This window comes from Notamacropus eugenii, chromosome X (genome assembly GCF_028372415.1).
Source record: "Notamacropus eugenii isolate mMacEug1 chromosome X, mMacEug1.pri_v2, whole genome shotgun sequence".
NCBI classification, from domain to species: domain Eukaryota; kingdom Metazoa; phylum Chordata; class Mammalia; order Diprotodontia; family Macropodidae; genus Notamacropus; species Notamacropus eugenii.
The window spans coordinates 43239975-43266038 of record NC_092879.1 but is presented as its reverse complement, the minus strand read 5'-3'; the positions used below and the strand labels follow the sequence as shown (position 1 = coordinate 43266038).

General features: G+C 45.2%; 1 protein-coding gene across 4 annotated transcripts in view; it reads right to left on the bottom strand.

The window, feature by feature from the left end:
• SLC25A43 (solute carrier family 25 member 43) overlaps positions 1–26064 on the bottom strand; it is a 79560-nt gene that overhangs the window by 33160 nt on the left and 20336 nt on the right. Inside the window, exons 4-5 of one of the 4 annotated variants that reach the window (XM_072626864.1) lie at positions 3250–3384; positions 1012–2398 (exon numbers count right to left, since the gene is read on the bottom strand). The exons of 1 other annotated variant lie outside the window; for it this stretch is intronic. In XM_072626864.1, coding sequence (XP_072482965.1) covers positions 2198–2398; positions 3250–3384 — 336 coding nt within the window. In that variant the 3' untranslated portion in view covers positions 1012–2197. 2 more of the 4 variants (XM_072626866.1, XM_072626867.1) reach the window with 2 other exon arrangements.

Here is a 26064-nt window from a genome sequence, read left to right as displayed (position 1 = left end):
CTACTCAATAAACTCCAGTGTCTCCCTATTTCTTCCAGAATTAAATATCAAATCCCTTGTCTTATCAAATCCTCCAGAATCTGCCTCCTTCCTACCTTTCCAGTCTTCTTACACCTTCCTCTGCTCCGTATACTGTGCAGTTCAGTGAACTAGCCTCTCTACTGATCCTTGTGCAAGACACTCCATCTTCGAACTTGGCATCTTCCCTCTTATCTCTTGTGCCTGGAATTCTCTCAGTCCCTATCTCCTTCTTCTGGCTTCTCCCAAAGCCCCCACCTTCATGCTTATGCCTTCCCTCTCTCATCTCCAGTCTGGCCTGTCTATAGTTTGTTTTTACAGAATCGTTTGCATGTTTTCTTCCCCATTAGACCATGAGGTCCTTGAGAGAAGGGACTGGATTTTTGCCTTTTTGTGTGTTCCTAACATTTAGCATAGTACCTGGCACATAGTAGACACTTTAACAAATGCATGTTGACTACTCTGATACTCAAGAAAGAATGAGAACAGTGGGATGCAGTTCAGTGCTGACCTTGGAGCCATGGGATCTGAGTTTGTATCCTGGCTCTGCAACTTTGTACCTATGTGACCATGAGCAAGTTAATTCACTTGTTTGGGCCTTTTTTTCCTCATCTGTAAGATGAGGTCACTTGACTGGATGGCCTCTTAGGGCCTTCCTAGTTTTAGCTCTATGACCTATATGTGACCCTGGATGAGTCTCTTCCCTTCCATGGGTCTCAGTTTCCTCCTGTGTAAAATGAGAGGGTTGCTGGCCTCTGAGCCAGCTCTAGATCTAGGATCCTGTGTGTGGCCTTGAGCAAGTCTCTCCTCCTCCCTGGGTCTCAGTTCCTCTCTCCGTAAAAATGAAGGGGTTGAACTCCATGACCCTTCCAGCCCTAGATTCTAGGATCCCCTGGTAATATATAACTTCAGAACCTTACACCTTAGCTCAATAACCAACGATCCACATTATCTCATACTATACACATGAGGTCACATAAAAAAACAAACAAGTATGAGAAACTAGTTTAATATACAATATACTTTCAAAATACTGAAAAAGGAGAAAAAATAATCCAGTTACAAAGACATGATTACTGACTTGACAATTAGGCATTAGTTATTTTTGGAAGTACATAAGTAAGAATTATTTGAAAGTATAGTTATATGTCCTTAGTATAGATCCAAGGTATTTTGCTCCCAAAAGGCGATTTCTCCAGTTGAAGAGATTAGCTCCAAGTACTTTTCTGTTCTGTTTTTTGTGTTGTCTGGTGAGAAATTCATACTTCATACGAGACTCAAACTTGATGACCTTCTAAGGTCAATCTAGGGTTCTCTTACCTCCCTTCTTTACAACTGGGTCATGATATCAAATGAATGGGAGCTACTGAAATTACCAGCAAATTCCTGGCTTTGTTGGCAAGAGTGAAATCAAAGGCACTGATCGGCAAGTCACTTCTACGAACCTGTCCATGGCACCTGCTGAGGATAATCTGGGGTTTTCTGCGGCAACATGAAATGGACATAAACAAATCGGCTTTGCTTAATGAATGACCCAGGCTTTCTAAACTTGCAATGAAAGATTTTGGAAACATATTTTCATCCCTTTTCTGAGGTACTTAAAAGGGGTGAGGATGAAGCCGTGAGCTCTTACACAGAAAAGGTTTGGGCCAAACTAATCAAAGTGGGTCTGTGTTGGTTTGCATGAATTCTGCCGTCACTGCTAGTTGGTGCACATGTCAGATACTGAGAAGCAAAGAAGGAGGCAGCGTGGTGTCTGGCCTGCTAACGTACACTCTGACCTACATTCTGCCTTTCTTTTAAGAAGGTTCATAACACAGCAAACCCATTTCTTTGGGCCTTTGCATCTATTCACTATGGATATGAGTCTTATTCTTGCTTTGGCAAGCTGACCTTGGAAAGCTTTGAGCTGGGACTGACTGCCCAGTCCTATCCCTGGGATACTAAGTGTAATTCATGAGATAGTGATGGAGAGCTCCAGGCACTTTAATCAAAGCAGGCTGCCAAGTCTGCAGTGGTGCAGGCATGAGCAGGGGCAGGGGCCCACAGATCGAATGGTGAAAGGTCCATGCTTCTTGTTTTTTCAGGACAGTGGACAGCCAACCTCTTCTGATCACACGAGATCATGAGGCTGAACATATATGTATGCTTTTAACATACCTTTCGGCCTTGTTCAGTTTTACAGAGTGGGTTTTCTTGCCTCAAAATTGTCGTTTTTGACCAACTTCTGTAATTCCCGTAACTCTTGTGGCTGTAAACTCTGATCTACACCTGGGGTAAGTTTATAGCTCAAAGGGGACACAGTGTAGCCATTTTGATAAAGGTAAATTCTCTTGCAAAACTCAAAGGTGCTAAACATAACTCCAAAATATGGAACTATCTGTAAAAAACAAAAAACAACACAAAAAATCAGGATAAAAATTGATCGAGTGATAGATTTTGTCTCCCTCCATAGAATATAAGTTCTTTCACAGCAAGCACTGGTTCATATTTGTCTCTGTATCCCCAAGGCCTAGTACAATGACTGGTATTTAGTAGGTGCTAATGAATGCTTGTAGACTGATTGACCCAGGAAAGTGGCACCATGGGATCTGACACAGAGAGGAGAGAATGAGAAAGAAATGATTCGTACCACACAACAGACAGGAAGCCAACAGCAGAAATATCATGTCTGTTGTTAATCTGTGTGCAGATAAGTCTACCCACGGTGGGTTTTGTTTGATTGACCATTTACTCATGAATAGAAACTTTTATTTCTCAAATCTCTTGGAATGCCATTCAGTCCCAATAATGGTTCATGTTTGTAGAACACTCTAGCTTCCAAAGACCTTTCCTCCTAACAGCCCTGTGGAGGGAAGACATTATTAGCTCCATCATGAGTTAACAAGATGAGAAGATTGACACTCAAGAGATGTTAGGTGTTCATTCAATCAGGAAATGTCAGATCTGGGATGCAAACCCAGGGCTTCTGACTCCTAGACTTTCCACTACTTCATGTTGTCCAAAATATTTCAAGACTGATGTGGATATTCTTTCCCTCTGCAAGGCTACTAGTCTTCTTTTTCCACAATCCTCCTCATGCTTTGGGACCACTGCTTTCACTGCAGAGATTTGAGCACTCAGGGTAAGTGCTTCCATTGACCCCATTGTGGGGCCAAGAGTTGAAGGTTTGTGAGAAAGGGCAGAGGAAAGAGTCCTGTGAAAACAGGATCGGGTATGTAACCTTCTCACCTTTAGTAAGTTGGCAGTCAGTCCATTCCAGAGGGCCAGCACACCCTGGGTCTTCACTACCTGTTGGAAGCAGTCCACTGCCCCCGAGAAATTGGTATCTACTCTACCACAATGAGAGAGGCAGTGACTCTGAGCCTGGGAGGGAGAAGAGGGACAGTTTAGTCACTAGGAGCCATAGGAACTGATAAGTAGTGATGAGAGCTCATGCTGGAGCTCTAAATGCTGTACTTGTTGTCAAGACTGTATACAAGAAAGGACCAACCAGTCACAGGCTTTACCTGATACCACAGAATGTAGTAGCAGCATTTTCTGGTCCCCTTGAATTTACCAGGTGATACATCTCAAAGATGTAAGCAAGATTATAAGCCTCCCCCCACCACTTACATACAAGGTAATAAAGAAAAACTCTGAAGGTCAGCCTGTTTACTGTACTGACATAGAGAATATGCTTTGTAGCTTGGAGGCTGGTTCAGGAAAGCCGAGAATCAAATCAGAAATTTGGGCCATGGACCAAAAATGGTACCTTTGATTTTCTGCTTATGGCAATCAAACCATGTGTAACCTTTGGCTCAGCAGTACCATTACTAGGTCTGTATCTCAAAGAGATCAAAGAAAAGGACTTACCTATATGTACAAAAACACTTATAGCAGCTCTTTTTGTGGTGGCATAGAATTGGAAATTGAGGGGAGGCCCATCCATTGGGGAATGGCTGAACAAGTTGTGGTATATGAATGTAATGCAACACTACTGTGCTACAAGAAATGATGAGCAGGCAGATTTCAGAAAAACCTGGAAAGACTTACATGCACTGATGGAAAGTGAAATGAGCAGAACGAGGAGAACACTGTACATATTAACAGCAACACTGTGTGGTGATCATCTATGAAGGACTCAGCTCTTCTTAGCAAGATAATGACCCAACACAATTCGAAACGACTCATGGACGCTATCTACCTCCAGAGAAAAAACTAAAAGCATACTATTTTCACTTTCTTTATTTTTTAGTGAGAAGGAGGAAGGAGGGAGAAAAATCTGGAACTACATTTTTTAAAATGAATATTAAAAATTTTCTTTATGGGTAATTGGGAAAAACAAAATACTATTTAAATACTATTTATAGTATAGTATTTAAATAAATAGAATAGTATTTAAATAAAACACTATTTAAAATAAAAAAGTTATACACACACAATTCTGAATTTAAATACCAAAAAGGAACATTTCCCCTCCCACACACAGCAGAACGGTGTGTGTCCACATCTTTATGAAACGGTGAATGTCCATATAATACCACTTGCTTTTGAAAAAGAAGTATATAATAAATTCTACATTTTATCTTCAGAACTGTCTTGCTTCTCTGTGACGCATTCTGAACATCTTTCTGTTCTCTTCTGCGCGTTCTTAAGGATGGTACAATAGCCTTTTTTTTTTTGGCATCACAACTGGTAGTTGTTTTCTCTCCACTGTGACCATATTCCCCCCACCCCCCTCCCATTTAAAAACCAAGAGAAAAAACCACTTGTAATACATTAAGTATTGTCTCTGCACCTTGTGTCTATACACTGTGAGGAGGTGGGTAACACACTTTATCACTGGTCCTGCAGAGACATGACTGGTCACTGTACTGGTCAGAGTTCTTAAGTTAAAAGTGTCTATCTTTAAAATGTTGATGGCCTTGCAGAAATTATTCTCTTGCTTCTATTTACCTCACTCTGTTTCATTTCAAACTACTCAGGATTCTTTCAAATTGTCTCTTTCAACAGAATAAATCTCTTCCTTTCCTCCCACCTCATCAGTAGGACCTGTTTTTCTTAACTCCCTCATACTTTCAGTACACTTGTTTCTTCTCCCCTATTAGAATGCTTATTGTTGAGTCATTTTTCAGTTGGACCCGACTCTCTGTGATCCTGTTTTTCTTGGCAAAGATACTGGAGTGGTTTGCCATTTCCTCCTCCAGCTCATCTGCCAGATGATGAAACTAAGGCAAGCAGGGTTAAGTGATTTTCCCAGGGTCACACAGTTAGTAAGTGTCTGAGGCTGGATTTGAATGAAGGAAGATGATGAGTCTCCGGTTCCAAGCCCAGTGCTCTATCCCACTACAGCACCACCTAACTGCCCAATAGCACTGAATTATCTCCTTCCAATTGCTGTATTCCATTAAAAATCAACTTTTCCCCCTTTAGGACTATACTCAGCTTTGCAGGAAATTCTTGATTGTAAGCTTATCTCTTTTGCCTTGCGGGCAGTTAGGTGGTGCAGTGGATAGAGCACCAGTGCAGGAGTCAGGAGGATCTGAGTTCAAATCTCACCTCAGACTCTTGACACTCACTAGCTGTGTGACCTTGGGCAAGTCACTTAACCCCAATTGTCTCATCCTGGGTCATCTCCAGTCATCCTGATGAATATCTGGTCACTGGATTCAGATGGCTCTGGAGGAGAAGTGAGGCTGGTGACCTGCACAGCCCTCCCTCACTCAAAACAAAGTAAAGTCAAGTTCAAGTCCTGTCATCATTTCTCTGATGGCGTGGTCTTCTTCGGCAACGAAGGACGAACACACACTTCTCTTTTGCCTTATGTAATATTGCATTCTAAGATCTCTTGTTTGTAGGAGAAGCTGCCAGGTCTCGTGTGACTCTGGTTGTAGTTCCTTGGTACTTGAGTTGCTTCTTTCTGGATGTTTGTAGCATTTTTTTCTTTCATGTGGGGATTCTGGATTTTGACTACAATATCCCTGGGACTTTCCCTTTCAGGAGGTGATTGATGGATTCTTTCTATCTTTACTTTGACCTCTTGTTCTAACTGATCTAAGTAGTTTTCATTTATGATTTCTTGAAATAGAGTTTCCAGGTTTTTTTGGATCATAGTTTTTGGCGAATCCAGTGATTCTTAAATAATCTCTGACTTACTTTTGAGATGAGTTGTTTCTGATATCAGATGGCTTACATTTTCTATTATTTTTCCAATCTTTTAATTTTGTTCTAATGCTTCTCACTGTTTCACAGAATCACTGGCTCCTTCTTGGTCTAGTCTAATTCTCAGGGAGTCTGTTTCATGGGTAAGATTAACCATTTTCTTTTTTAAATTACTCATTCTCCTTCCAATTCTCTTCTCAAGAGCTTTTAGTTCATTAAAAAAAAAACAAACCTCTTGCTTTATTTCTTCTAGGTATTCAGCATAATAAAAGAAAATCCCTTTTTTCCCTTTGTATCTCTGCTTTCAACTGTCATGGAGTTAGGTTTGCAATGATTTTGATAGCCATTAGTGTTTAGTTTACTCATTTCTCTAACCTTAGTTCTTGAACTGGGACTTTGTGCTGGGCCATGCTCTGCCATCTGCTACACTTTGGGGGGGTGGGGCAGTAATCAGCCCTCCTTGGTCTTGTGTGTCTTCTAGGTTCTTGACACGACCTCTACTTCTTGGGTCTTTGAGATTCAGGGAGCTGGATCTTTAAGGTTGGTTGCTGTTCATTTCTGCATCCTGGAGCTTTCTCAGGGAAGTCCCCCACTCTTGCTATCTCTAGACTCAGAGCTCTACAGGCCACACATGTCCTGTTACTGATCTGGCCACCATTCACTTTGTTGGAGAGGTCCCTTTTCCTACGGTCTATGACCTCCTGGCAGTCTTTTTGTGCAATTCTGGGGTGGAAAAAGTAATTTACTATAGCTTTTTACTGTATTTCTTGATCATTATTTGGTCTGCTGTGAACCTCAGGGCTTCTTGGAGTATATATGTAGAAGCTGCAAGATTTCCCTCCCTTCTCTTGTCCAGAAGTCTCATGTGGGGGCAAATCTTGAATGCTAAGGCATCCTATAGAATGGCAGCATCATATAGTATACTTGCATCAAATCCAAATAGAAACAGATCACTGCGGGCTGCGTACTGACTTAGAAAACCACAACATAACATTATGTATGTTGTATTTTATTTTTATTAGTTTTGTTAAATGTTTTTCAATTATATTTTAACTTGGTTTGAGCTACACGTTTGCTGGCATCTGCTGGAATCTCTGAGGTAGTGGTTAGAGTGTTGAACTTGGAGTTAGGAAGACCTAAGTGTGAAGCTTGTCTGAGCTATTACCTGTATGATCTGGGACAAGTCACTTCCCTTCTGTGGATCTCAGTTTCCATCTCTGTAAAATGAAGGGATGAACTGCATGTACTCCAAGATACCTTCTAGCTTTAGATCTAGGAGCCTTTCCTGGGCCTCAGTTTCCTCCTCTGTAAAATGCAGAGGTTGGAATTGATCTCTAAGGGCTCTTCTAGATCTAGGATTCCATGGTGCTACTGGTTACCCATGGTTCAGTTGCACTCTGGTTAGGCACATCCAAACAGCTACAGCATTCTACCACTACTGCTTATGACTGGGAGACATAGAACACAACAGTCTGTGAAGTGAAAATTAATCTCCCACAAAGAGCAATGGAGAGGCTCATGGGTGTATGTGTGTGTGTGTGTGTGTGTGTGTGTGTGTGTGTGTGTGTGTGTGTATGTACATAGGCTGGAACTTATATCCAAAGAGACATCTGAAGAAAAATATATAAGAAAAGTGGTCTGCCTGTGTGGCAAAGGATGATGGGCTAATGGCTAGAGTGGTCCACTGGTATCCTGTGCATGTCAGGAGAATGTGAGGAAGGTGGTCCAAAGGCCTTCCTGTGGCAGATATGTCAGTAGATGTGGACAAGACTTGCATAAACAGGCAGATATGGGTGGGCTGCAATGTGTATCTTTGGAGGGAACTTCAGACTCAGGAACAAACAGCTTCATTGAGTGTTTGGCTGGTGAGTATGGATGGATGCACATGAGGAATTATGGCTTTTCATTCGTAGGCAAATTCCCTAAAATGCCAGCCGGCATTATTAGCTGGGAGTAAAGGCGCCTTCCCCATGTCATGTGAAGCACATGGCTCCTGAGTGTTTTGGCTCTAATTAGGCTCCAAAGAATTGTTTTATTCTCAGCTGGCAAAAACATGGCTTGGAATGGGGTTATGAGTACATAGCTGCTCTAAGTAAGCAGCTTTCCTCAGCAGGGGAGGTATTCCCATCAGCTGTATGCTCTGCTTTCCAGAATTAGTCACACTCCAACAGCATCTAGGAACAGCGAAGGGGCCCCATATACCCCGTTACAACTGCTGCTCAGGAATCGGGAAGGTTGGAACGGAAAAGAAACATATTCATAATCCACACATCCAACAACTATTAAGTGCCAGCTTTGAGAGAGGCAGTGGGAGAGATAAAGAGATAATTAAGATTTAGTCCCTCCTTTCAGGGAGCTTAGCATCCAATGAAACAAGGGAGCATGGTGTGGTGGAAAGACCTGGGTTCAAGTCCCTATGTTGATATGCTTTGGCTGTGGGACTACTGCAAGTCGCTTAACACCCTGAAGCCTCAATTGACTCATCTGTAAAATGGGGATGATACACTACTACCTGCCTCACAGGGTTGTTGTGAGGAAATCACTCAAAGTGCAACACTTAGTATCATACAGTTATGGCAGCAAAAGATTAGCACATAAAGAGGATACAGAGGGATACGGAAGGAAAGAAAGAAAGATCTTTTCCAATGTGAGGGTGGAGAATACAAAAGAGCAACATGTAACCTAACGGAGCTGATACTTTTACAGTGCTTTAAAGTTTGCAAAGCACTTTACATACATTATTTCATTTGGCTATCACAGTAGCCCAGGGACAGATGTGTTACTATTATCCCCATTTTAAAGATGAGGAAACTGAGGCTAACTTGAGTGACTTCCGTAGGGTTACACAGCTAGTAAGTGCCTGCGGCAGAATTCAGACTCAGGTTTTTCTGATTCCAAGCCAAGAATTTTATCCATCATGCCACTGACATCAGATCGCCGGGTTGTTGGGAGGATAAAATGTGATAATATCTGTAAAACTCCTTGCAAGTCCTTAAGCACTGTATGTTGTTACTGTTGTCACTTTTCAATCATGTCCGAGTCTTTGTTACCCCATTTGGGGTGTTCTTGGCAAAGATACTGGAGTGGTTTGTCATTTCCTTCTCCAGCTCATTTTACAGATGAGGAAACTGAGGCAAACGGGCTGAAATAACTTGTCCAGGGTCACACAGCTAGGAAGTATCCAAGGCCAGATTTGAACTCAGGAAGATGAGTCCTCCTGACTCCAGGCCCAGCACTCCATCTACACAGCTGGCTGTGGCACTGTGCAGATGTTAGCTATTCTTGGTAGGTGTCATGCTAGAGCTCTGAAATCACCGTTAGGAAGGCCTGAGTTCAAATTCTGCCTCAGACACTTCTGGCTGCTATAGCACCCGGAAGCCAGGGGCCAGGGTGCCTTGGGCTTCTGGGGAGGGAGCATCACAAAAATCTGGAGGTACTTTTTGGTTACTCTTCCACTTTGGCACAGAGAAGACTTTGAATTGAGTCCCCAAAACATTCAGAAGAAGGCCCAGAAAGGAAAAAGCAAAACAAAATGCTCAGTTTACTGAGTGACGCCTGCATGGGGGCACAGCAGAATCGTAAATGGCTTGCCCTGCTTGGCCCAATCTATTAAAACTGGGGCCTTTGAGGGCTTTTCAGTCCTGCATCTTGAATGGCCAAAATGTCTATTTAAAGGCCTGGGAGCAAAAGCAGAAAAGACAGTGAACCTGCCTTGCAAAGAGGGCCTGCCAGCTCCCCATTGCCCCCTGTCAATTTTGATGAGGCCTGAAGAAAGGGGCATGACTTCCAATCCTAAATCTCCGAGGAATCTGACCAGCAAAATTAATTTAGTGGCAAACGAGTTGAGAACACATAAGCACAGTGGATAGCAATCTGTCCTTCGAGTTGGGTTCAAGTACTGCCTCTGACGTATATTGGCTGTATTATCCTGGGTTAAGTCAACGACCTCCTCAGTGCCCTAGACAGCTCTGGAAGACTCTAAGTTGCAAAGCAAAAGCCTATGTGCTGTCTACACTGGTGATGGTATTTCCTCATCAAGAATTCCTTATACCCATGAAATTAGAGGCCTGGTCCCAGGCTCCCCAATAGGTAGAGAACGGGAGAGATAAATAGTAAGTGACTGCCAGGCCCTCCTTCGTAGCAACCTGACCTGACACTCCCAGCATCTGGGGCGTACGGGCCCTTTGTTGTCAGCTATCTAACATTACACAATGTCCTAGAGAAGAATAAATCGAGGGAGCCCTTTGACCTCTGGGCTCCCCCTCAATCTTGGCCCTAGGTCTAGAAGTAGGGTGACTAGAGACCTACAGGGATGATGGAATCCATTTAGTGAAATTTCAAATGATGCAGCTCCTGAGCTTGCTGGTAGCATTTACTGATGACAATCCCAAACAACATGGATTGGGAGAACGCTGAAGACACGTTCATGTCACATGAGCTGAGATCTGCAGGGGGTCCTGATTGATGCCACACTTGATGTGATACTACTTTTTCTCCTTTGGGGATATCACATGTGCCCCCACTGCAACCATGCTTTACTCAGAGGCTCAAAGAATAGCTCTACAACTGGCAGGGACCTTGGAGGCCACCTAGTCCAACCCCCTCATTTTACAGAAACTGAGGCCCAGTCAGGGGAAGGGACTTGCCCAAGGTCACACATAGGAACCTAGAGCTCCAAATTTCCTTCTTTGGTAGGATATTACCAAGTTATGGTCACTGTAGACCTTGTTCCTCAAAATTCCTTATATTTGAGTAATGTAACTGAAGAACATGGTACTGGATCTTTACCTCCCCTTTACAGCTACTCTAAAGAGAGGTCTAAATCTGCCTCTCCCAGTACCAAAGATTCAGTGGTGGCTGGAATCTCTAGGAGCCATGATCCACAGAGAAGCTCATAGGCATGGTAGAAAGGGCAAACGGATTCACACTGCCCAAGAAGAAAAGGCTCCATCCCGTCCCCAATGATGGGGATTTTTTCAAGTGCTGGCAGCACTAACTTTGACCGGGCATCCTATGGTCCAAATGGAATGATGGAAGTATCCTGAGAATGCAGAGGTAGAAGATGAGATGTTTTCAATGAAAAGGCTGAAAATAGAGGAGAAATCCTGAGTGTTTGGCAGAGCTAAGATAAAGTGGGCTGACAGGGAGTAGACTGCAGTTCAAACCTGGAGTTCCTCAGCTGTAAGGTAGCAAGAGACTAGAAGATGTTTTTTTAATCTGGAATGGTTTTAAGATTTATTTTGGGACAATACATCAAGATGAGGAGATGAAGTTAGCCAAGCCAGCTCTACAAGTGGTAAGTTACGCCCAATGTTTTAAGACTGTCCATGTACCTCCCCAATGAAACAAGGGCAGGACAGAGAAGGCCTAAGCTTGCTTTGGCTTGAGGGTGGGTGGAGCCCACATACACATCTTTGATGCTGTTACTGCTTAGCTGGGGATCAAAGAGGCTGGTCTGATCTAGGTGGAAGGAAGAAGGGGGCAGGGTGATCTTTAAGTTCTTCCCCCCTCCTCAAGCACTGAATAAATCTTTGTTGATTGAGTGGGGTCTTCTCAGCCATTTAACAAAGGAAGTTTACTTAATCATTCAGGGGAAGGCAAAGGCTGGAACAAGGAGAGGACATTCATTGAAGAATACAGCACTGATGGGGTTGGATACACCTTCCTTGCCTCTGTGCTGTCCACGATGGATTACCAGTCAGAAGCCTAAGAGTGGAGATGGGTGACTCCTTATGACCTGGAATTTTGGTACCTAGGCCATCAGGAAGGCACATCAATATCGTGAACCCTTAGTCCACTCAGCCAAGAGTCTAGACTCTGGAGGATAATTTCAACCATTTTGTTTCTCATGTTTAAAAATTTTAAACTGAACAAGATTGTTAATTAGTCTCCACTTGTGGTATCCTGTACTTGTCTGACTAGTCTCTCTGGTCTGTAGCCTCAGTATTATCCTTGACTCCTCATTCTCTCCTCACACCCACTCCCCCAGCCAATCAGTTGCCAAATTTTGTTGTTTTGGTCCCCACAGCATCTCTCACACCTGACCTCTTCTCTCTCCTCACACAGTCACCACCCTTCCAGACGCCCACATCTTCTTTCACCAAGACTACAGATGGACTTTTGGTGGGTCTTCCTGACTCCACTCTGCTGTCAGAGATCTTCTAAAGTGTGTATCTGACCATGCTACCTCTCCACTCAGTCACCTCCAGCAGCTCACTATTACCTGTAGCACTAAATATCAACTCTGATTAGCTTTTAAAACCCTTCACAACCTGGCCCCAACCTATCTTTCCAACCTCACTGGGCATTACTCCTCTGACTTCAACACATACTCTATGATTCAGTCACACTGACCTCTGTTTCCCACACATGATTCTCCATCTCCCATCTCCATACTGTATTATGTCCCAGGAATTCTGGGAATCTGAAGACAAAAATGAGAGTGCTTTCCAACAATAATTTTGTGATCCTCGAGCTGCAGGAAGGAAGGAGCGGCTCTGCAAGGGACAGAGACCCAGTGGGAAGTATTATTTATTTATTTTTCTTTTCTATAAAGGCACACTTGCCTTGCTGAATAGGCATCTTCTATCACGACTCCAATTGTTCCTGACTTACTGAGCCAAGAGGTCAGCTCCATGTCCCCCAGGAATAGCTTGCCTGAGAAAGTACTTTCCCTTTCTTCCACAATGAAAATGCTTCAATGTAGAGGAAAGGAAGCCTGGGCTTCCTTTTAGAAACCCAGCCTTGGGTTCAAGGTGGCCCTGTCTCTCCATTACCCAGAGTCCCTCAGAACAGCGGAGCCCAAATGTCAGGCCACAGTTGTGCCCAGGCCTGCTCTCTCTCTCTTCTATCTCAGTCCTCTTTCTCTCTGCTTGTCTCTCTCTCCCTCTGTTTCTCTCCCTCTCCCCCGGTCTCCTTTGTCTCTGTCACTGTCTCTCTCCCTCTCCTTTTGTCTCTCTCTCCTCCCCCCCCCCTTTCTGTCTGTCTCGGTCTCTTTCTCTTCTCTCTCCTTTCTCTCTGCCTCTTTCTCTTTATCTCCCTCTCTCCTCTCTTTCTCCCTCTCCTCTTTCTTCTGTCTCTCCATCTCCCTCTCTGTCGGTCTGTCTCTCTCCCCCCCCTTTCTCTCCCCCCCCCTCCCTCTCTAACTCACTCTTGTCTCTCTCCCTCCCTCTCCTCTCTGTTCTCTCTCCCTTTCTGTCTATCTCTCTCCTGTCTTCCTCTCTCTGTCTTCCTCTCCCTCTGTCTCTGTCTGTCTCTCTCTCCCTCCCCTCCTCTCTCTCTGTGTCTCTTTCCCTCTCTTTCTGTCTGTCTGGCTCTCTTTCTCTTCTCTCTCTGTCTCTCTCTTTCTGTCAGTTATCTGTCTCTCTCCCCTCTCTCTCTTTGTTGCTGTCTTTCTCTCTGTCCTCTCTCTCCTTCTCTTTCTCCTCTCTCTGTCTCCCTCTCTCTCTCCCCACTCTTCTTTCTCTTCCTCTTTCTCTCTCTCTCCTTCTCTCTGTCTCTGTATTTCACTCTCTCCTCTCTCTTCTGTCTGTGTCTCTTCCCTCTCTTCTGTTCCTCTGTCTCTCATTCTCTCCCTCCCCGTCTCTCTCCCCTCTCCCTTTTTCCTCTCTATTTCTCTCTCTCTCTCCCCTGTCTCTCATTTTCTCTTTCTCTTCCTCTCTCTCTGTCTTTTCATCTCCCTCTGTCTGTCAGTCTATCTGTCTGCCTGTCTCTCCCCCCCATCTCTCTCTTTCTCTCCCTCTATCTCGGTTTCTGTCTTGTCTCTCCACTCTCTCTTGTCTCTGTCTCTCCTTCACTCTCCCTCTCACTGTCTCTCTCTCTCTCTCACTCGCGCTGTCTGTCCCTCCCTCTTTCTCTCCTCTCTCTCCCTATCTGTCTCTCTCCCTCTGTTGCTATCTTTCTCTCTGTCCTCTCTCTCTACCTCACTCACTCCTCTCTCTATCTCTCACTTTCTTTCTCTGCCTCTCCCCCATCTCCGTTTCTGTCTGTGCATCTCTCCCTCCTCGCTCTTTCACCCTCCCTCTCTTTCTCTCATTCTGTCTCTCCATGTCTCTTTCTCTTCCTCTACCACGCTCTCTCTGTGTCTCTGTTCTTTCTTTCTCTTTCCTCTCTCCCCCCTCTCTCTCCTCTCTGTCACTTCTCTCTCTGTCTCTCTCTTTCTCTCCCTCTCTCTGTCTCTGTATCTCTCTCACCCCCTCTCTTTATCTTCCCTCTCTCTCTCCTCTGTCTCTTTCTCTCCCTCTCTCCGTCCCTTTCTGTCTTTCCCTCTCTCTGTGTGTGTCTCTCTCTCCCTCTCCCTTTCTCTGTCTGTCAGTCTGTCTGCCTCTCCTGTCTTTCCCTCTCCCCCCTCTGTCTCTGTCTGTCTGTCTCTCTCCTTTCTGTCTCTCTCTGTCTCTCTTTTTCCGTCTGCGTCTCTTTCTCGTATCTCTGTCTTTCTGCCTGTCTCTCCCACTCTTGCTCTCTCTCTCCTCTCTGTCCCTCCCTCTGTCAGTCTATCTCTCTTCTCTCTCTCTGTCCTCTCCCTCACTCTTCCCTGTCTCTCTTTCCCTCTCCCTCTTTCTGTCTCTTTGTATCTTTCTCTTTCTCTCCCTCTCTGTATCTCTCTCTCTCTTCTCTCTCTCTCCTGTTTCTTCCGTCTCTCGTTCCTCTCTCTGCCTCTCTATTTCTTTCTTTCCCTCTCCCACTCTCTCCCTCCATCTGTCTGTCTCTCCCCCCCGTCTCTCTCTCCCCTCTGTCACTTTTTCTCTTTCTCTCTCTCTCCTAAATCTCTCTCCCCTCTGTCTGTCTCTGTCTCTCTCCCCCTCTCTGTCTCTCATTTTCTCATTCTCTCCCTCTCTGTGTCTGTTTTTCTCTTTCTCTTCCTCTCTCTGTCTCTGTATCTCTCTCCTCTCTCTCTCCCCTCTCTTTCTCCCTCTCCTTCTCTTTCCTCTCTCTCTTTCTCTCTCTCTCTCTCTCTCTCTCTCTCTCCATCTCCCTCTCAGTCTGTTGGTCTAGCTGTCTCTCTCTCACCCCCTCCATCTCTCTCTCTTTTTCTCCCCCTCTCCCTGTCTTTTTCTCTCCCTCTGTCTGACTCGCTCCTATCTTTCTCTCTCTCCTCTCTCTCTCTGTCCCTCTCTTTCTCTTCTCTCCCTCTCCCTTTTAGTCTGTCTCTCTCCTCTCTTTCTGTCTCCTTCCCCCTCCCCTGTCTCTCTCTCCTCTATTTCTCTTTCTCTTCCTCTCTCTGTCTGAGTCTTTCTTTTTCTCTTCTCTCTCTCTCTCCTTCCTCTCTATCTCTCCCTTTCTCTCTGCCTCTCTCTTTCTCTTTATCTCCCTCTCCCTCTATCTCTCTGTTCTGTCTATCTCTCCTGTCTCTCTTATCTCTGTCTCTCCTTCACTCTCCCTCACTCGTGCTCTGTCCCTCCCTCTCTCTCCTCTCTCATTCTCTCCTCTCTCTCTCTGTCTCTCTCCCCTCTCTCTCTGTTGCTCTTTCTCTCTGTCCTCTCTCTACCTCACTCACTCCTCTCTACCTCTCTTTCTCTCTCTCACTTTCTCTGCCTCTCCCCCATCTCCCTCTGTTCCTGTCTTTCTGTGTGTCTCTCTCCTCACTATCTCGTCTGTCTCTCTTTCACTCTCCCCTCTTTGTCTCATTGTCTCCTCTCTCTACCTATCTCTCTCTCCTGTTTCTTTTTGTCGCTAGCTCTCTCTGTTTCACTCTCTCCCTCCGTGTCTCTCTTTTTCTCCCTCTGCTGCACTGTCTCTCCTCTTTCTTTGTTGCTCTCCTCTCTCTCTTCTCTGTTTCTCCTCTCTCTCTCTTTCTCTCCCTCTCCATCTCCCATTCCCTGTCTCTCTCTTCCCTCCCTCTCTTTATCTTCCCTCTCTTCTCTATGTCTCTTTCTCTCCCTCTCCCACTCCCTGTCTATCCCTGTATCTCTCTCTCCTCTTCTTTATCTTCCCTCTCTGTCTCTTTCTCTCCCTCTATCTGTCTCTCTGTTTCTGTCTCTCCTCTCTCTTTCTCTCCTCCCTCTCGCTCTTTTTCTCTCTCTCCCTCCTTTTCCCTCTCCCCTCCACTCTCTATCTCTCCTCTCTGTATCTCTTTCTCTCCCTCTCGATCTCCCATTCCCTCTGTCTGTCTGTGTCTCTCTTTCCTCCCTCTCTTTATCTTCCCTCTCTTCTCTCTGTGTCTCTTTCTCTCCCTATCTCTCTGTCTCTTTATCTCTCTCTTGCCCCTCCCCCAGTCCTCTTTCTCTCTGAGTCTCTCTCTTTCACTCCCTCTCCCTCCATCTGTCTGTCTCTCTCGTCTTTTCCCTCTCCCACCTCTCAATTCTCTTTGTTGCTCTCCCTGTCTCTCTTTCCCAACCTCTCTCTCTCTCCACTCTCTCCGTCTTTCGCTTTCTCTCTCTGTGTCTGTCTGGGTCTCTCTCTCTTTCTCTCCTCTCTGTCCCTCCCTCTGTCTGTCTGTGTCTCTCCTCTATCTCCCTCACTCTTCTGTCTCTCTTTCTCTCTCTCCACCCTCTGTCTCTCAATTTCTCTTTCTCTCCCTCTATTTCTCTTCGGTCTCCCTCTCTCCTCTCTCTCTCACCTCTCCTCTCTCTCTTTCTTCTCTCTCTGTGTCTCTTCCTTGTCTCTCTCATTCCTCTCTCTGCCTTTCTTGTTCTCTCCCTCTCCCTGTCTCTCTCTCCCCTCTCTGTCTCTCTATTTCTCTTTCTCTCCCTCTCCCACTCTCTCTCTCTCCGTCTGTCTGCCTCTCCCCCTTGTCTCTCTCTCCTCTCTTTTTCTCTTTCTCCCCCCGTCTCTCTCTTTTCTAAATCTCTCTCTCTCCTCCTCTGTCTCTCATTTTCTTTCTCTCCCTCTCTCTCACTCTCCGTGTCTGTCTTTCTCTTTCTCTCTGTCTCTGTGATTCTCCTCTATCTCCCTCTCTCCTCTCTCTCTCTCCCCTCTCTTCCTCTCCTTCTCTTTCCTCTCTGTCTCTCCATCTCCCTCTCTGTCTGTTGGTCTAGCTGTCTGTCTCTCTCTCCATCCCTCCATCTCTCTCTCTCTCTTTTCCTCTCCCCCCCTCCCTCTCTGTCTGACTCACTCCTATCTTTCTCCTTCTCCTTTCTCTCTTTCCCTCCTCCTGTCTATCTTTCTGTCCCCACTCTTCTCTCTGTCACTCTCTCTCTGTCCCTGTCTCTCCTTCTTTTTCATGCTCTGTCTCTGTCTGTCTGTCTCTCTCCTCTTTCTCCCTCTCCCCTGTTTCTCTCTTTCACTTTTCCCGTGTGTCTCCCTGTCTGTCTGTCTCTCTCGCCACTCTTCTCTGTCTTTATTTATCTCTCTCTTCCTCTCCTTCTCCTCTGTCTCTCTCCCCTCTCTTTCCTCTGTCTCTCTCTTTCTGTTTCTCTGCCTCTCTTCTTCTCCCTCTTCCTCTTTCTCACTCTGTCTCTCTCTCTTCTTTGTCTCTCTCTCTTTCTCTCTACCCTCTCTTTTTCTTTCCTCTTTCTGTCTCCTCTCTCTGTTTCTCTTTCTCTCTTCTTCTCTCTCTGACTGTCTCTCTCTCTTCTCTCTCTCGGTCTCTCCTCTCTCTATCTCTCTCTTTCTCTCCCTCTCCTCTCTGTCTCTCGCCTCTCTCTTTCCTTTCTTCTGTCTCTCTGTCTCTCTCCCCTTTGTCTCTTTCTCTCCCTCCCCTCTCTCTACCCTCTCTTTTTCTCTCCTCTCTGTGTGTCTCTCGTTTCCCTCCTTCTCTCTCTCTCTTTCCTCTCCCTCTCTCTGTCTCTTTCCCTCTCCCTCATTTTCTCTCTGTCTGTCTGTCTCTCCTCTCTCGTGAGAGCACAGGCCCAAGTTATCAATTTGAAAGAACCTCTCCACTCTCCAAGGAGGCAAGATGGCGTCAAATGCACCATCTGAATCCATGGTTTCCCTGTCACTTCGAAGCCCCCTGATGTTAAATCAGAGCAAGAGGAGGGAGCCTAAGTAATGGAGCAAGATTTTCCCCCCACATCCTGTGGAATTATGGGAGCCTATCATAGAAGTTAGGCTCCGGAGTACTAAAAGCACACTGATGTGAAGTAGGGCCATGTTAGTGTTGTTTCTGTGGTGCTTGTTGCTTCTGTCCTGTTCAACAATTGTGTTGCTTCCCGGGATCCCAAGCATGAACCCAGACGAGAACACCAGTGAGAAGTGAAGACGCCACAGATGATAAATTCTCTTCCTAAGTTCAGAGAATGTGTGCAGCTGGGCTCTCCTTGGCGAAGCTCATTTGATGTACTAACTGGAGCCAAGTGTCCGACATGAAAGGATGAATTTACATCTGGCCAGGGTTTGACTCAGTCATCTATCAATGTGATCAATAGCCATTGCTGCTTTCACTGCTCAAGAGAATGAGAATGATTCAGCTGGGAAAAGCAATTCCATTTGCTCCAAGCCCAGGGCTTTACTTGGAGTTTGTGTGAAAATAAAATGGATTGAGCCATTTCTTTTTAAAGAAAGAAAAACAGTCTTTGGCTGCCCTGCTGTTTTGAGCTGAGCTGAAAACTAGGGCCTCTGTTTAACCTACCCTGGCAAACATACTTCCACATCTGAATTTGCTCTCCCTCATTGGTCTGTCCTCCCCTGCAGGAGCTCGGGAGGCCCCAGGAAGGTCATCCCTCTCTGCTCCGCTCCTGGGCTCTGCTGGCCACAGGTTTGGGGGCTGAAAAAGCAGCGACTTGTGTTTCGGTGCTTCTCCTCCCATCCGGGGGCCCCCAACCTGAAGCTGCCAACACAGCCATCTACTGTGTGCCTGCCAACACAGCAAGCTCTGTTCTACCTCCACTTAGACAGTCCTTTTAACTATTTCCCATCCAAAAGCAGGCCCCTGCTTGCAGAGGGATCATATTACGAAAGTCCTCCAGCACTTAGCTGCCAGTCCCCATGATTTAGGCTTCCTTTCCCCCATGTTCTCTATAATGCCACACAACATCCTGCCTCTGGGGTCAAGAGAATCTGGCTTCAAACTCCGCCTATGATAGTCACTATCTGTGGGACTCTGAGCAAGCTGCCTTACTTCCCCGGCCTTGGTTTCTCCTCTCCTAAGTGATAGGGTAGTATTAAGTGGCCTCTGAGATCCCTTTCTGTTCTATGTCTCTGTATGATCTCAGACAAGACCCTTCCCTGAGGCCTCAGTTTCTCCTGCTCAGTAACAGGAAGGGGTTGGACTCCATGGCCTCTGGGGGCTCTGTTAATTCCAGATGGAGGATTAGATGAAGTTCTATTCTATTACTCCCTTCCCCCCACCAGCGTACTTTCCATTTCTGTGGTTATTTCAGCTGGAAACATCCTGTTGGCTAGTGTGGGCTCTGGGAGCAGGAGATGACAAGCATTGGAGTGGCTTGCCAGTCATAACATTTTTCGTAAGATAAATGGGGCACAAGTAGCCAATCTGAGTCTCTGTATTCTACTACTGCTATCCATCTAGTAATGGAACTAAATAAAGCATGTGTACTATGAGGCAGAATGTGATAAATGACCCAAGAAAAGCAGCTTCCACGGAGATACAAAGAAGGGATGGTGGGGAAGGGACAGGAGTATTCAGGGAAGGCTTCCTGGAGGAAGAGGCAGTTACACTTGATAGGATTCCAACAGGTTAAGACTGGGAATATTCTAAGAAGGGGGAACCACGTTGAGCAAAGGCACTAAATTGGGCAAATATGGAGCATTTAGAGGAAGAGGATGTTGGCCTAGAGCGTAGAACGTTGGAATGACAGAAGATAAAAGTGTTCAAATGTAAAGCCTAACCAATCTGGGGCCTCCAACAAATTGACTTCTCTGAGTCTCAATCTGCTTATCTGGAAAATGGGGATGATAATACTAGCCTTGCTGATAAATGTCAACAGACATTTATTAAATACCTACTATGTACCAGACATTGTGCTAAGTGCTGGAGAAACATTAAAAGGCAAAAGACAGTCCCAGCTCTTAAAGAGCTCACAGTCTCATGGTTGAAAACAATATATGTAAAAACAAGCTACAGACATAAGAAAATGGAAGTAATCTAGGAGGAAAGGCACCAAGGTTAAGGAAGGTTGGGAAAGACTTCCTGAAGAAGGTGGGATTCTAGCTGAGACTTGAAGGAAGCCAAGAAGTGAAGATGAGGAAAGAGAGAGTTCCAGGCATAGGGCACTGCCAGTGCAAATGTCCAGAGTCCAGAGACAGAGTGTGTTGTGTGGGGAAGAACAAAGGAACCAGGGTCTCTGGATCTCTGAGTATGTGGAAGGAAGTAAGGAGTAAGAAAGCTAGGAAGGTAGGAGGGGGCCAGATTATGAGGGACTCTGTAAGCTATATGGAAGATTTTAAAATTTATTCTGAAAGTGATAGTGAGCCACTGGAGTTTACTGAAGATAGAGAGGGGGACATGGTCAGACCTGAGAGTAAAAAGATCAGTTTGACAGCTGAGTGGAGGGTGGATTAGAGTGGGGAGAGACTTGATGCTGGTAGGAACCCCTTCCCTTTGAACCCCGTTTCTGCACATCAAGCTATTACAATAGACTACATGAGGGGTGATGAGGGTCTGGACCCAAATGGCGGCAGTATTAGAGGAGAGAAGAGGGCATATTGGAGAGACATTGGGGAGGTAAAAAAGGGTAGGAAATGACAAGTGACCCAGCTATGAGGGGATTAAAGGCTGGCACTTAGGTTTCTGGCCTGGGTAACTGAAAGGCTTCTGGTGTGCTCCATAGTAATGAAGAAGGGAGGAACTAGGGAGGCTTTGGGCGAAAGATGCTGAGACAGGGATGCTGGGAGAATCAACTGGAGTACTTTGTCAACTCAAGAGATACTGTCTAGGAAGTGGCTCAGCAGGTGGTAACTTACATTGAGGGGAGAGACGTTCCCCAAAGTTGCCACATGCCAATGGATTCACTGGTTTTGTTCCCCAAAACCCAAAGGAAAAATAGAACTTTGGAGCAGTGAACCAAAAAAAAAAAAAAGATGTCAACTTTTTAATCTTAACTGCTAAAACAGTGGCATACTTATAATCAATACTCATTAAATGGATGAATAAATGAATATATGAATGAATGGGTTCAGTGTGTGACTCTTTTATGGCCTAAAAAAGTCACTGCATGATTCTTATTCCTTATGGGACTGAACAAGGAAGGGACCAGCTTCCAATTCTGCCTTGGACACCAGCAGTGTGACCCCGGGCAGGTCTTTTCCCTTTTCTGGATCTTAGTTTCTAAGATACCTTCTAGGTCTAAATCTAGGGGTCAATATGTGTGACCTTGGTTAAGTCATTTCTTGGCCCTGGGCCTCAGTTTCTTCCTCTGTGAAATGTAGGGGTTAGACATGATTTAGGTCTTTGAGGTTTCTCTCAGCTTAAGATCTAGGATCCTCCGATTCTCCAGACCTGATCAATTATGCAGTAGAACTACAAAATAATGAAACATGGGCAAACTGGCTTCATATAGTTAAGTGCCACACAGCAGAGCCCAGGGTGTGGTGGGTATAAGAGATGGTTTTAAATGTGGGTAACTGGGACCGTAGTAGTGCGACTGATAGAAATAAGGAAAGTCAGTGATTGTTTATTAAGCACCTACTATGTGCCAAGCACTATGGTAGGTACTGGGGCTCCCAAGACAAAGCAAAACTCCCTGATCTTACAAAGCTCAAGATGAGGAAGGGGTTTAAGTCTGAGTGTGAGCACTATGGGTCACCAAGTGATGTTCGAGGGGTAATCGGAGACAGCAGAGAAAAGCTGTAAGGCTGGCAAAAAAAGGCCGAGGAAGACCTTGACTTTGCAAGCAGGTCTGCCACGGGAATGGCCACTTGAGCCCTCTGAGAGCATAAGAATTGAGATCAATGTAGGATTTAGAGGAGAGAAGGGCAGGCTGGGAATGAGGAGGCCTGCATCCTTGCCACGACTCCATTAGCCATTCACCAGGAGTGTTCAGGGCCCAACACTCCCCACCCTTCTAGGTGCCAGCCTCCTCATCTGTAAACTAGGGAGAAGAGGCCCTCCCCTGTCTACCTCATGGGATTTTGGCAAGGTTAAAAATGAGACAGTGTATTCTAAGCATTTTGTAGATGGCAAGACACTATACCCCAAAGAGAGGGATTATTATTCATTCAGCAAGATGAGCCAGGAGCTGCATCCAGTCTACACTGGGCCAGGCTGGGCATCCCCATTCATAACACACTAGGCCCTTTGTTCAGTTCTGATTCACAAAGAATTTGCTTTGTATTCAGTCAGTGGCACCACTTGGAACACTGCCTTCAGGCTTTCGTTTTTATCCTCAGTTCAAATACTGACTTTGACTGCATTTAGCCTGCGAATTTTAATGGAACTGGGCAGTGTGGTGTAGTGGATAGACCCTGGACTTGGAGCCAGGAAGGCCTGGGCTCAAATCTGACTTCAGACACTTCTTAGCTATGTGACCCTGGGCAAGTCATTTACTTAAAAAAAAAAATCTCTGTCTGCTTCAGTTTCCTCCTCTGTAAAATGTAGGTCTTGGACTCATTGAACTTGGGCCCCTTCTAGCTCCAGATCTCTGATCCTCTAAAACACTAAATCAATGAGATGATGCATATTTCACTTCTATTATATGAAACTCCATGACCTAATATGGGTGACCACAGCTGATCTTAGACAAAATTGAGGAGCAAGCCAAGTCTGGCCCTGGCCACTGTTTTCAACACCTCTCACTGCCTTCCAGCATTCTCAGCACTCAGACACTCAGTGTCCTAGGGCCGACTCCCAGGAATACCTATTTTGACACTCCACTAGGGCCAAGGTGGTGTTCTCGAACCTCCATTAACCCCTTTTGTGCTACCCTCAACCCCACCAAAAAGACCCCCAGTCCCAAACTGACCAATCCTATATCTTAATCCTCAAATTTAAAGTTGGAAAGGATGGCCATTTATTCCACCTCCTTCATTTGACAGATGTAGAAACAGAGGCCCAGGGTGGTTAAGCAATATGCCTAAGGCCACACAGCTAGGACTAGAAGCAGTATGGTATAATGGATAGGGCACTGGACCTGGAGTCATGAAGACCTGGGTTCAAATCCCAGCTCAGATACTTACTAGCTATGTGACCTTGGGAGAGACAACTTGCCTCAGTCTCCTCCTCTGTAAAATGTGGAGGTTAGGTTAGATGGCTGCTCAGGTCGCTTGCAGATCCTAAATCTAGGATCCAGTGTGTGACCCTGGGCAAGTGACTTCTGTTCCCTGGGCCTCAGTTTTCTTATTTATCCAATGAGGGGGTCAGATCAGGTCCCTCCTAACTCTAAATCTATGATCCTATGAATCCACACCTTCCTGATTCCACTATGTGCACTATATTACACTATGCTGTCTCTCTGAAGTCCATTTTCCACTGGGGGTTGTTTGGTTCTCTGAGGGCTCGAATGTTTTGATTTGAAATGCAGGAATCACCAAAAGGCCTTTAATCATAGGAATTCCAGGCATCAGGGGGAGGCCCCTGAGGGGTTGGTTTTGGTTGGTGGGAGTCTCATACAACTACATGCAGGTACTACCTGCTCCTCCCCCTTTCTTCCAGGGCCCACCCTAAGTAACCAGGGAGGACTGAGCTGTCTTCCTCCCTTAGTTTCCGGAGAGGCTGCCAAAGGCAGGAGCCCACGCATGCGTACTTCAAGCCTCGGCTCCCCAGCAGAAGTGGCAGGGGAGGGCCAGAGAGAAAGACAAAGGGAAGCTTGGGATCACCAAAGCCAGGCCTAGGGTTATTGTCGTGACTGCTTGGAACATTTCCAGCTGGGTTTGGTATGACCTAGGCCAGCTTTCCTTGATTTCTGTGGCTGGTTAAAGACCACATCTGGAAACAGAAACAGGCTTAGGCAGAGGGGAAGATGGAGAGAATTCACATGTTACAAAAGATACACTTACATTTTTCATAACTGAGATGGATTTTGTCTTCAAAGTCAACAGAAACTGCCGACTTTGAAGGGCAACCCCTTCCCCTCATTAGCTGCTAGAAGCTATGGGGCTCCTGAGTGATGGATACCCTGATATCCTAAGTGCTCTGAAAACTGCACATCCTAAAAAGCCAACCTAAAAACATTGCCCCAGCCCAGAACATGACTGTACAGAGCACAAGATCTAAAGCTTCTGAGGATTCTAGAGGCCACCCGGCCCAATCTCTCATTTTACAAAGGAGGAAACTGAGGCCTATGGAGGAGATCTAGAGCTGAAAAGGCCCTCACCGGCCCGTTAGTCCAACCCTGCCAAATTTTACAGAGGGGAAACTGAGGTCCATAGAGGGGAAGTAACTTGCTCAAGGTCACACATGTAGCAAGTGGCAGAGCTGGGACTTGGTCTCAAGGCCTCTGATTCCCAATGCAGGGCTCATTCTACTGAACCACACTGCCTTTTTAGCTCTGTTTAGAGTTCAAAGATTCACACAGAACTTACACAACCCTCATTCTTTCATAGTTTTTCAAACAGCTGGGAGAGACCTGAGAGACAACTTGGCCCAACCCTGTCCTTTTACAGCTGAGGAAACTGGCCCAGAAAAGCCAAGATCATAGGTGGTAAGAGGAAGAACCAGGTTTCTCCTTCCTAAATCTGACTCCAGTGCTCTACCCTCCTCACCCTCTCCTCAACAGAAAGCTCAGACAGGTTATGTGAGATTTGGCACACAATACATATTTAATAAATGCTTATTGATTTACTGGGAACTAGTTAATGGGCCCATCCTGTAACAAGTTGAGATCTTTCTAAAAAAATCACATTTCCACTCTGACTTCTTATGCATTTACATCAGTGCCATCTAGTGACCGAAAAAAGCAACGCATTGCCCAAATTTAAAAGCACTTTTTTTCTTCTGGGTAGTTCTTCTCCCTCAAAGGCTCACAGATTCAAAATTGGAAGGGGACTTTGACCTTATCTAATTCAAACCCTGAACTGGTCAGTAAAGAAAACTAAAGCCAGGAAAGTTAAATGACTTTGCCTTTAGCTGGCTTGTAGGTCTTTCCTATACAACCTTTCATCTCTTACCTTTACGATTTTCGTGTCTAGGGATCAAACATCCCTCCTCATCTTAGCCTTGAGGGAAGGCCCTGGTTTACTTCTACGCAGAGTCTTTACTAAGTCCCCAAGTCTATAGTCTTTCTCCCTCCTAAAATTCCTTTGCATTGCTCTGAAATGACTTTATATATACTTACTTGGATACGTTATATATGTCTGATGAAATGTGGATTCCTTGAATACAGCAAGTGATTAATTAGTGTTGACTTCTTAGTGTATTTCAATTAAATGCTTTGAATTAAAAAAATACTTTCTAAGGTTACACAGATAGTGACTGAGCCTAGATTTGACTCCAAACCTTAAGCTGCTATACAAAAATGCATTAAATTAATTAACCACTGAGAATAAAGTGTTGACTAATGTTCTAAGAGTACACTGTCTGTTTGTACAGGAGACATTTCCATTTATTATAACAAAAACTGGACTGGAAACTCCTTCTACTAAGGCAGGTTGGCACGTTCTCTGCAACTTCTATTCTTAGTTGCCTAGATTGGAGGTGTTTAGCTCACGGCCTTCCAATACTCCCTAAGTGCATCCAGAACCAGATTAAAATGTAACTGGGCAATATTTAACCAAATAAACAAAAATACAGTGAAACACAGATGATGCTCCTACACCATATTCTAAGTCAACATGTGGCCCACAGGGATCCTTGGGCACAGTCTAGTGGCCCCATTTCTATTTGAGTTGGACACTACTGGCTTAGGGCACTAAGAGGTTAGGTGACTTGCACAGGGTCACACAGTCAGTACGTGTCAAATCCAGGTCTTCCCACATCCTAGTCCAGTCTTTATCCACCATCACAAGATGCCTTCTTAAGAGTCAATCACAGGATCTATATTTTTCCTAATTCTATTTGATGAGGTCATGTGGGTACAGTGGAATTCTCCCTTGGGCATAAATAAAGTAGAATGAGGAGATTTAAAGCAC